We start from the raw sequence: 12,838 nt of genomic DNA, 5'->3' as shown, positions 1-12,838 counted from the left end.
TTTTCGGGAAACCAGAATTGATTTTCAATTGAGCAAGCAATGCAGAAGTTGATTCAAACCAAGAACTAATGAACCGATTGATTTATTCCTCTTGTTTTATGGCTAAACAAGAGCTATTATTAGAATTATTATTAGAGCTATTATTAGAAGTCGTAACAAACAGGAAGATTCTGTCAATTAGGGAAATTATATTGAAGTAATTCAGTTACTTTCAAGTACGACACTAAATGGACTTGCAGGGGCGCCTGAAGAAAATTTTCTAGGGAGGGGCCCATCTCCATGGTTGCTATGTTGCGTCTGGTATTTCTGGTATTTAATATACGTGGTTTACTATATTACGTATACATTTTCGTAAGCCAGAGGAAGGTCCGGGCCCCACCCTGCCCTCTCGTTCGGGCGCCCATGTTGACTTGTCATCTTCACAGCATAGGAGTGTTTAAAGGAACATCGAACAGAATTCAGAACTATACAGTTAAATGTGTTGGTGAGTAATTCTGGATAAAATTAAGTCAGAAATAAACAATACACTTCTTACAGCAATAATGTTGGACAAAACTACGGACATTGCAAAGATCTCTCAACATTAAATCGGTACGTGAAAGACGGCAATTTATGAAAGATTTATTTGTTTTGCAGATGTTACTAGTGATTGCACTGCGACTGCTCTAAGTGAGCATGCTTTCCAAATTCTCTCTCATTTTAATTGTAAGCAAAAGCTTGTAACACTAGGCTATGGATGGAGCTGCCACATTTTCTGGACATTTGAACGGTTTACAATCTTTTGTGAAAAGGTGTTTGAGTGCACTCACCATACACTGCTATCATCACAGACTCAATCTCGTTGCTCCACAGTCTGTTAATCACATCAAGGAATGTAAAATATTTTTTAGAGTAAGTGGCATTCCAAATTTCTTTTCATATTCATCGAAACGCTATAACGCGCTTGCTGAATCAGAAGTAACTAAGCGATTTCCAACGGTTGCCACTATAAGATGGAATTACAATTCCAAAATTGTGAATGCAGTAAATGAAAATCAAATAGAACTCTTACGGTGTTCTGAGAACATTGTAGAAGATTCAGATAATTGCGACACCGAAGTTTTCATGACTACATAAAAAAAAAAAAAAAAAAAAAAAAAAAAGTGTGAGTTATCATTGAAGGATTTCGATTTTGCATTTCTACTAACCAAGTTTTCAGTCATTTTTTTCGCGCATGGATATACTATTCAACATTCTTTAAAGTAAAACCTTGGATGTGAAATATTGCATCCAAAAAGTACAAAAGATGGTATCTCAACTTAGAAATGCAAGAAACGATTTTGAAGACTTATAGAAAAGTAGAATTGGATGACAACGGGAACCTTCTAATAAAAGACGTAAAATAGATGGCTGAACAGATTCAGAAATTAAATATGTGCGTATCTCCAATGACATTATTGATACTGTGATTTCAAGATCTCAGTGAGTTACAATTTCTTGAGCTGTTAGATTTAAAGAATTTTCAGTGCTTGAAATCTCGATTTCCTGATTGCTTGTTTTTGACCCTTAAATCAATTTACGGGAGTTTTTTTTTTTTTTTTTTTAATTTTAACAATTTGCGGAGTGAATTAATATAGGTTTACAGACTCTTAGATTTTTCAAATAAAACTGTGACTGAAATTATCCATTTTATGAAAGAAAGAGGCTTGGTAGAAGAAGCGTTTACAGGAACATATAAATTGTGTTGTTTGGTGTCAACAATATTAGTCAGGACCTCCACTCTACAGTACACATTCTCTTCGAACCTAGTCCCCTGTGAGAAAAGTCACGGCACGTCACTGATCCTCTCATAATAGCCATGAAGAAGTCGGGTCTCTATCGAAAGGTGTTTGAAGTCCTCTGGACAATAAAATGACAGCTCAGACCTCAAGAATGTGCTTTTTCTTTTTGTAAAGTTGTTTCAATCTTCCTTTACAATTCTGCACATTGGAATGAGCTTCCTATCTTTTCGACTAAGGCAAATGAGTCCACGTGAGTGTGAAATGAGCGCGGGCTCGCACTCAATTTAACTAGCGCTCGCTCGGGTTCACGCTCACTTCTCTCAACTGAGCATGCACTCACTCGGCCTCGCTCTCACTTCTCTCAAATGGGCTCGCGCTCACTTGAGCTCGCGATTAGTTCTCCAACTGGACTCGCGCTCACTTGGGCTCGCGATTAGTTTTCTCAACTGGGCTCGCGCTCACTTGGGCTCAGATCACTTCCCTCAACTGGGCTCGCGCTCACTTGAGCTCCCGATTACTTCTGCCAATTGGGCTCGCGATCACTTCTCTAAACTGGGCTCACGCTCATTTCTGTTAACTGGTCTCGCGATCACTCGGCCTCACACTCACTTCATTCGATTGGGTTCGCGCTCACTTACTTCAAGGGGCACGGGCTCGCGCTCAATTATTGAGCCCGAGCCCGGTTGAGCGTGAGTGCCGAGCTCGCGAGTGTCCGGAATGGAACTTTTTAAAAGTGTATAGTTTTAATATGGTCAGAGATACAGAAGAAAAAAACATTCATATTGAAGGAAAACTAAAAAAGTTTTGTTCAGCAAATTTTCATACTTGAACAACTACCGGTGACCGGACTAGTATCACCAATAAACAGAAATGGCGTCGACAGTCGAAAAGGCGCAATGTGTGTGGTGTTACGCTCTCCTGATGTTACCCACCTGGACTTCTTCCTGTGGAGGTATGTGAAAGACCTTGTGTATTCTGGTAAAAAGGTGCGTAACCATGATGAACTGAAGAACCGTATTAGGAATGCGATTGCTTCAGTAACACCTCAGATGTTACAGAATACGTGGAAAGAGATTAAGTTCAGGCTAGATATTGTAAGAGTTACAAATGGAGCTCACGTGGAGTTACACTGAGTTAGAATGACTTGCAAGTAAGACGAAATGAACTTTTTGAGTTCTCCTTTAAAATGCTGTTTTTTTTTTTTTTAATTCTGTATCTCTGATGTTATTAAAACTATAAACCATATTAAAACTATATACTTTTAAAAACCTCCAGTCACATTCCGGAACCCTAAGATACAGAAATGCATGCACACACGTCATTTTACCTTACATATTAACCAGCTCAATATTGAAATATTGATGAAATTTAGAATTTTTAATAAAACTATATGTTTGTAGATATAAAACTAGCCTTTGGCTAGCTGGGGGCTCCGCCCTCATTCCCCTGAGTCTGCTCGGCCTACGACCTCTAATTTCTTATCTATCGGACTTTCATCAACAGTGAATTTCGTGAACTTGCTCTTCATATTTCCTGAATCTACCCATTCGGGGCCTTCGACCCGACACACTGTCTTTGCTCGGCCTACGGTCTCGCACCCATTGAACCCACAATTCTATCGTTTCTTTTCCTATTTCAACTATCTAAAAGATAAGATTTTGTATTCAAAGAAAACGCCCATTTAAATAGCATGGAAATTTCTTTATCCTCCTTTAGACCCCTAAAAGTTAAAAATATTCACTTTTGGCAATTTTCCTGTGGGTTAGTCCTGGAAGCAGGGTTTGAAAAAACCCGGGATTTTCTGAAAAAGCCCAACCCACCTGGGCCCATATGGGTTTTTTCGAGTATTTTCGGGTTTAATTGGGTTTCTTCGAAATATTTCAATGTCTTTGGGATCAAAGTGTTAAAATGTGATTTATATTTCAAGATTATCATTGTCACAGCTTGCAACAATTTTGTATTCACTGCTATTTTTTAAAATGGCCGCCATTTTGAAAATTTACGTTGGTATGCCGCCAAAATCTACAGGAAATTTAGTGTCTCGTGCTTGTACCCTGAAAATTTAAACTTACGAGACCGAAAGTGGTACCCTGTAGTAGTTGTGATACAGGCAGACGAACGAACAAATGTATATTGAATCATCCCAGTAGCCTCACTGCAGGGCCGTAACTTGTGGGGAGCAGGGGGCAACTGCCCCCCAAGGAAGCTCCTCGCCGCTCGAGAGGGGGGGGGGGGCAATTTAAGACAAAATTGTCTTACTCCATATACAATACGACCATGAATTTATAAATGAAGCATCAAACAGGTTTACTACATTACATAAAACAGCACACAAAAGGTAAATAAAACAAAAATTAGTCATGGGCCCATTTCAGTAAAAGAAATGTGTACTATAAGGAGCCATAAAAATATTTATTCTTATGGCTTTGAAATTTGTCAATATTGTCCCCTTAATTAATTTGTCATGTATGGAACGGGTCCAAGGGCGTAACTAACGGCCCCGCAGACCTTGCCGTGCGGGAGGGCCCACAGGCTCCGGGAGGCCCATAAAGAGTAAAGGAAAGATGGAAATAGGGGGCCCAAGAATTAGTAAAACAACTTTTTCTAGGGGGCCAAAATACATGTATTAAAACTTGACCCCCAGAAAAAATCTAATCTACGGCACTGCCTCAGTGACGTTCGCCAAATATATTAATTTAAAACAAAAATTAATTCATATTTATAAAATAAATGTTTCAAAATGTGATACGACATAAATACACTGCTCCACAAAACTTAAGCAACCCGAGAGAACGTGGTATAAGTGACGTGTGGGGCCCATTCAACACTGGTTAGTGGCATGCACATAATTAGAGACACATAGGCAAGGCGAGCACCACTCTATCGTATAAGCAGCACCGTTGCAAGCGCGGTGAACAACTTATGCCATGAGGCGTACACCACAGCCCAGTAGTGTCTGAGGCTCCAAGCATTGAGTTAGTGGTTCTTGTGTAGGGTACCCAACTTGCAATGGCTGGTAGACGACATTTGAGTGACTTTGACTGCGGGCGAATAATTGGGCGGTTGGAATTAGGCCGATCGCAAGTGGAAGTGGCGCAGGAATCCAACGTGAACAAAAGTTTTGTGTCGAGGCTATGGAGTCGCTTCCAAAATGGAGGTGAAGTCAGTAGACGTCATGGAGGAGGCCGTCGAGAACCGATTTCTCACAATTTCTGCCAAACGTAACCGTCAAGCTTCATGCACTCAACTGGCCTATGAGTTGTTTCAGACTACAAGACAACGCGTGAGTCGTGAAACTGTTTGTCGGCGGCTCAATAGAGCAGGACTGTATGCAAGAAGACCTGTGCTGTGTGTGCCCTTGAAACTGGAGCACAAACGTGCGCGTTACACATGGTGTCAGGAACATGTTACATGGGGGGAACAGCAGTGGGCGCGTGTCATGTTCTCCGATGAGTCGAGATTCAGTCTGTCGTCAGATTCTGGTCGGACTTTAGTGTGGAAAGAGCCAGGAACACGCTATCATCCAAACTTCATTGCTGAACGGCCATCCTATGGTGGTGGTTCCATTGTGGTGTGGGGTGGAACTATGCTGGATGGGAAAACGGACCCATACTGTGCAACATGGCACTTTGACAGCACAACGGTACCGGGATGAAATTCTCAATACACATGTGCGCAATTTCCGCGGAGCATTTGGCCCAGACTTCCTGTCATGGATGACAATGCCCACCCACACCGTGCACATCTTGTGCCCGAGTATCTGGAGAGCGAAGACATTACGCGTGTTGCATGGCCTTCATATTCGCCGGACTTGAATCCCATCGAGCACGTGTGGGATCCTCTTGGACGGCGAATAGCGCAGCGCAGTCCACAAGACACGCTCTCCCTGACCTGCAAAAAGCTCTCCTCGAGAAGTGGCGCCATCTGCCGCAAGACTTGATCAATACTCTGATTTGCAGCATGGAGGCCAGATGTCGTGCCTGTATAGCTGTTCGTGGTGGTCATACGCCATATTGACTGCCTATGCCCTCGCACAATCCAGCTTCGCCTATCGAGGTATCGTTGTGCTGAACTTTTTGGTCACTTTGTACATCCTAACTGTATTGTTCGCCTTCACTTGTGTTGCATTGTGCATCTGCACCGTCTATTTGTTCATTATACTTGGTGCAGTGATCGTGTCGTTTTATTTTCTGCTACTTTCTTCAAGTTGCTTAAGTTTAGTGGAGCAGTGTATTTTCCAGCGTAAAATAAATGGTTTTATTGTTGAAGATCACTTCCGATACTTTGTGCGTTCAATTACGAGAATTTCCCGAGCACTTGTTGCAAGACTGTTCTCTCCAGAAAATTACTTTAAAACAATTAACGAAGATATAATTCATATTTTATAAAGTAAATGTTTAAAATTAAATATCTTCCAGCGTAGGTGAAGACGATGTAGGGGTGTTACAGCTAGACTAGTAAACATATGAACCATAAAATTAAATAATTTTCTTCTTTTTCTTGATAAGTTTTCTCTTTTCTGTCCCGTGGACTAAAGAGGACAAACGATAAATGCAAGTGACTGATTATGTGGAATTTGGTGGAATGAGAATGCGGGAGTAACCCGAGAAACTCACGGGCACGATGTTGTCTACCACAAACTCACTTGACCAAGAAGCGGACCAGTACCCCTTGCACCAGAGGTGAGCGTTCTGCCACTGAGCCACAGTGCTTCCTTGATGGTTCGAAAATCTATCATATTTTTAAATTTACTGCAGTCATTCTTAATTTTGTAATTCTGGAGGGGTTCCCTAAATATGTATATATAATTATCCAAAGTTGTGATTAAAATGAACAAATATTTCAAAATCTGAATGTAAAAATGTCCCGACAATGTCGCCCTGACATGGTAGGTGGATACTTTATTCTCTTGATCTAATACATTGTTATATATCTATGTAACCGTTAATCATTATTACGAACCTTCCATTTGTTAGTTAATTTGAAGTGCAACGTTCCGTTTCAGCACCGAGGCTACAGGGAATACACACCTCCAGAATAAAATGGGATCTGAACTACTTTAACGCGTTCAATGCTCTCCATATGCGTAACTTGAGGGAGGTAATCCCCCTACATCATTGTGCCTCCCTTCTCGAGCTACATGCCTGCCTCTGTTGGGAAAATTTTGTCTCGATATCTTATGTAGAAGGAAATGATGATAGAAATGATCACCTCTGTCGCTCCCTCTCCCTAATGATTTCGAATCCGGGTCTTACCTCGAAGTTCGTCTTTTTAAATCGTAGCTACTATTGGATTTTTGTATGCAGAATCAACACAAGATACTGTAGTCCTATATATTACTATTACATACTATTAATACTAAAAAGAAACTACATAATGAAATCGTGTTTATAGAATTTCATTTAATTGCCCTTATTTATTATTATTATTATTTTGTAAAACTCACCATATTTAGGTTTATTTTGTCCTGTCGCCTGCAAGCTAAAATCTATTTCTGGAGACATTCCCCCTTTTCTCGAGGAAATCTAAAGTATTTTATATTAGTTCCTTTAGTTTTTCTGTAATAATTACAACAACCGTACACTGCATAGTTAGGCATTCTCGATATCATTTAAAAGAACAAAGTAACAAACAATTTCCACTTGTCACTTAGAGCCGCGCCTTTTCCCGTTGTCTCTTGCAAACCAGATGACGTCACAGCCACGACTTCGCTACAGGCGACATGCGCATGCAACCACCTTGTAGTCTTTCCATCATGGGCCCACTTGGGCAAACCCTGCCTGGAAGGCTACAATTATGCCAAATTTCATCATTCTAATCATGCCGGAAGTGCCTAAACATTTTGGGGTGTAGAAGACGTCCCATATAAATAACATGGGAAATATTTTTCAGTTCCCCATAAGACTACTCTATGTTTGGAAATTTTTATTTCCGATGATTCACTTAGATAACGCTAACGAAAACGTACAAGCATACCGAATTTGAAATTTTTATTCCAATTCTAAGAACCTAAAATGTATTATAAATCAAAAAAGGCCCCTTTAAATAACATGGGGAAATTTTTCATCACCTCTTAAGACCCCCTAAAAAATTAAAAATATTAACTTTTGGCAATTTTCCTGTGGGTTTGTCTCGAAAAGTTACAATCATGCCAAATTTAATCATTGTAGCCCTACAGGAAGTGCTCAATAATTTATGTCAGCTCATATAGTTTCATATATAGCTAGGATGAACAAAATGCTGAATAGCTGTGGTTCCCTACCTGTTTAGAAATATCTGAAGTAATCCCTCCCAAGGTTTTAGCAGGGTAGTCCTCTTTTTCGAAAACTCCTCGGTACGAGACCCACTAAAAAGAAAAATATAAATTATATACTGGAAGTTAAATGCTTAGATAAATTAACCACCAACTATCTACGACTATCATATTATTAGTATATATATGATACCACAGTCCGCGGCAGCCGAAATGGCGGATAGTGTCACTCAATAAGCCCACACCGCGATGTTGCAAACTTCCATGAGAAAGCCTGCTTCCAGCGGGATCATATTGCATATATCAAAGATACTAGCCTCATTACCAACATCCAGTATGTTATGACTAGAGACCGGATGTTAGGCAAAATGCCTATTCTTTAATATTAAAGATATGGTCAAAAATAACGTTTTAAAGTTTGTATAGGTTGTTATAGTTTCAATTTAAGCCAATTTTATTTTGCCTATTGTGCCTATTTGGCCCCTTCCTGCCTAAATAATTGCTTTAGTGCCTAATGTTGCCTATTCTATGCATTTTCTTCGAAATAAGGTTTTATTGGTAAAAATATATAATTTAGTATCTCAAGAAAGGCCTCTCCGAGAAATAACTGATATTTGTAGTAATAAGTGCTATTTGTAGTAATAAGATGCAATAAAACTTTGGACTGCTATGTGTACTAATAAAGTGCTGTAAAACTTTGGACTGCTGTGTGTACTGATTAAAATGTATAGAATTTCAACTGTTATATGTAGTGATAAAGCGCTGTATAGAATGTGTTTACAAAATACACATGGAATACATGTCAACTTTCGTTTTTATATATACATTAAAAAATATTAACAAACAGGTATGTTTCTATATTCTTTGAACATATCTATGACTTGAATTTATTTTTTTAATTGTATTGAATATTTATCTTCGTTATTTCGAGTTACACTTTAGTGCCTATTTTACTGCCTATTTTTTAAATTTTAAGTGCCTATTTGCCTGCCTATTTTCTAGGTTTTTAATGCCTAAACATCCGGTCTCTAGTTATGACAATACAACACTGACACGAATAGGTGGAAACGAGAGAACTACGAGAAGACATATATACACTACACTACACTCTCTCAAAACAAATATTATTTTAATTTTCTTCCTTGCACATGATGTGACAGATAGGACAGTGTTACTAAAATTTGAAGAGTGGTTGCCAAACTTTTGTAAGCTTCAATCCCCACTCTGTAAACAAGTGAATCAACGACTATTGCGTCCGCACCAAAAAATCTTTTAATTAGCAACAGAGTGCTATGATACCTTAAGAAAGCATTATGTACATTGATTGCTTCTTTGTGCCCTTCCCATGAACTGATAAATAAATAAATAAATAAATAAATAAATAGACAGTGATATTTAAGGAAGCAGGCTAGCAGACGGAGCCCTATTACTTGCATCATAAGATCTTAGAATCTTAAGAACTCAATATACTTCGACTTTTATTATATTTTAATCTACACTAAGCTTTTTCCTTTAAATTTCCGAGGTTATTGAACAGAGTGAAATTTATTTTATTCATATTTAATCCACATATTTTTTCCTTTAAATTTCTTTGGGGGCCCAAGAGAGTTAAACTTTTATTTTATTTATTTTTCACTTACATTCAGATTTTTACTTTAACTGTTTCTTTTTCGGGGGGAGGGGGGGCAAGAGAGTGAAACGTTTGAAACAGCTTTCCCCTTTAAATTTCTTTGGGAATCCCTCAGACAATGAAACTTACTTTTATTTATTTTCAATCTACATTGTTTCTCTTAATTTTTTTGTGGGTCCCCAAGAGACTGAGGCTTGTTTAGCTTATACGGAAATCCGGCACTGATTAGCTTAATGAGACAGATATTTCTGTTGTTTCATCCGTTATTTGAGGTAATGTTGATTGACAATTAATTGTGTTTAATTTTAGGGAAGGTGTGGATTATAAACATTGACGGCCCTTGTACGGCTCATGCTAACAAGATTCTTTAGTAATAGTCTTTTCACATACTGCCCTCCTCCCCCCATAAAGTAGGGCACAGGACGGGGGCACCGCTCGTCACGCCCTTACGCTGCCACTGAAGCCCAAGATATTTTGTTAACAAATAAAATGAATATTAAACTTACGTCATCGATGTTGAGTCCCATTCAGGGAGTAATCTACACACCCTAACACCCCTCCAAATTTCTTTACACACACCCCTGGATGGAAAAGGAATACTCCCCCAAATCCAATTGTATCAATCAGTATCATATAGGTTATTCATTACATCAAGTTAAAAATGGTTTAGCGTTTAGGAAAGAAGGCAATATTCTTATTTATTTATTTCACTTCAAAATACGAAGCGACCTCGTTCTCATGTACGGCTTCCATAACCACATGACCTCATTGTTTCGGGCGGTGTTTCGATCAAAACAATTGACAAAACAGACCCGCTCATACCTACCCTACTGGGCTCCGCGGTCGTTTCCGAGAAAAGAGATTTATGGACAGATGCAGATGACTGAAATTGGAAACGTCTTGAGCGGTCATTCACCTACCTCCTCCTCAATAAGGAAAAATGTGACAATATAGTAATAAGCCTATACCAGATTCAGTTGGTAAGTGCTACTCTGCAAGTGGTGTATCAGCGGACGGAAGTTAGAAGGGTGTAGTCAAAAAGTTTTTAGAAATGAAGAGATCGATCGAAGTAAGATATATATATATTTTAGACTGAGTTTAGTGTTATGCAGGAACGCATTTGTCGCTAGCTTAATTTTTTTTAAGTATATTTTTTTTACACATAAATTCATTGAGCGGATTATTGAAATTAGGCTATATTAAGAAAAAGACAAAACAGACAGATGCAAAATATTTGTAAATTGAAAAACTGGATTTCTGGAAAACAAATAAATTAATAATTTTCTTATGAAAGATATTCAGTACCAATAACGTAGCCCGGAAGGGGCAGGAGCGAAGATTAAGAGATCAAATAATATTATAACAATTAACGTTAACAACAGGGTTAGAACATTAAAATAATGAAATTGCAACTATGTACAGTATTAATTACTAAACGAATGTGATTTCAGCATGGGACGAGGGAATTTTTTTTTCCAAATATTTAAAAAAAAAAAATCACCCACTAAAACTTGCTTGGAGTGAATAAATTGAAAAAAATGGCAGAATTTTGCAAAATGATTACAATAATTCGATGTAATCAATTTATATGTAATTACTGGGTAAAATAGTGGTGGCACCTCAATAAGGGGACTAACTTCTCCCATGCCATAAATATGTGGTGTGGTGTTAGGAGAGAGAACCCTTCCTTTTAGGGACACCTCTCATTTACGGACAAATAATCATGTTCCACCGATGTCCGTTGTCAGAGGTTTCACTCGATTACTTAGTTTAATAATAATAAATGCTCAAATGTGTGAACGTCCTTTATTGAAACTGCAACTGCGAAGAGCTGATATTATTATTATTATTATTAGTAGTAGTAGTAGTAGTAGTAGTAGTAGTAGTAGTAGTAGTAGTAGTAGTAGTAGTAGTAGTAGTAGTAGTAGTAGTAGTAGTAGTAGTAGTAGTAGTAGTAGTAGTAGTAGTAGTAGTAGTAGTAGTAGTAGTAGTAGTAGTAGTAGTAGTAGTAGTAGTAGTAGTAGTAGTAGTAGTAGTAGTAGTAGTAGTAGTAGTAGTAGTAGTAGTAGTAGTAGTAGTAGTAGTAGTAGTAGTAGTAGTAGTAGTAGTAGTAGTAGTAGTAGTAGTAGTAGTAGTAGTAGTAGTAGTAGTAGTAGTAGTAGTAGTAGTAGTAGTAGTAGTAGTAGTAGTAGTATTGCAATAGTTGCACAGCAAAATATACTGTTTTCTTTGAGTTTGTTTAAAAGTGTATATCACTATCCTGAGAGCAGCACCCCCCCCCCCCTAAGTAAAAATTTCTGGCGTACTTACTGGTCCCGATGCCTTGCCATGCCTTTCTAGAGTTGATATCATCGGTTGCAATGGGGCCTTCAGGAATGGAGGCTCCTTAGAAGTTTTTGCGCTAGCTCCGCTCTAAAAATATAAAAATTAATATTGGAAATTAAATATTTAGATAAATATTACTACATATTCACAATTAACTATCTACTTCTAACTATATTGGTAGCATCTATATTCACTAAATTTTACGTTAATGAATACATTACAAACAGATATTGATTGTAGGCTAACACCACAGACATAAAAAAGATTCTTTTGTTGGTAACTTATTTACCGAAACATACAAATAAGAATTTAGCAATAATAGCTAATTAATAAATGGGAATTGGCATTTTCAAGCGTTTACGAGAAGTACAGTTGCCCACGACGTAGGAATTAGACGAACACCAAACAAAAATGAATGTTTACAACAGAGACTGAGGTACGCGGACAATATATACTTTTGCATCGAAATAAATATGCAGGGTTGCAAACAAATACATGAAATCACCAGAAAAAGTACAGAAAATTACACTTTTAAAGGGACTGTATTTTGGAATAAAGTCCGAAAGTTGAAGTTTTTGATTTTGATGCCACTTTTGGTGCGTAATATCTCAGGAGGGCAAAGTTCTAAAAAAAAAAGCTACTTAGGCCACAAAGTAATTCTGTATGTGAATCAATTATTGCGAAAAAATCATGACTGATATTACATGAAGAAAAAAGTAAGGACATGGTAAAAACGCTAAGAAAGCACATGCGTAAATATGGTAAGTTAATTCAAAGTTAAGTCCAAAGATTTTCTTTCATAAATAAAGCATAGAAAGGAAAGAATTTAAGGCATTTATTAACAGGATATGTTCCCGTATGTAATAACAT

At 37.9% G+C, this 12,838-nt stretch overlaps 1 protein-coding gene across 10 annotated transcripts in view; it reads right to left on the bottom strand.

Annotated features, from left to right (window-relative positions):
- LOC145674461 (uncharacterized) overlaps positions 1-12,838 on the bottom strand; it is a 338,683-nt gene that overhangs the window by 51,591 nt on the left and 274,254 nt on the right. For all 10 annotated transcript variants that reach the window (XM_081744547.1, XM_081744548.1, XM_081744545.1 and 7 more), the window contains 2 exons: positions 11,954-12,055; positions 8,023-8,106 (listed from right to left, as the gene is read on the bottom strand). In XM_081744547.1, coding sequence (XP_081600673.1) covers positions 8,023-8,106; positions 11,954-12,055 — 186 coding nt within the window. The remainder of the gene's footprint in view (positions 1-8,022; positions 8,107-11,953; positions 12,056-12,838) is intronic.

This window comes from Thermobia domestica, chromosome 17 (assembly GCF_964235325.1).
Source record: "Thermobia domestica chromosome 17, izTheDome1.hap1.1, whole genome shotgun sequence".
Lineage (NCBI taxonomy): Eukaryota > Metazoa > Arthropoda > Insecta > Zygentoma > Lepismatidae > Thermobia > Thermobia domestica.
The sequence above is the reverse complement of the archived record's forward strand: the minus strand, read 5'-3'. Positions and strand labels throughout refer to the sequence as shown.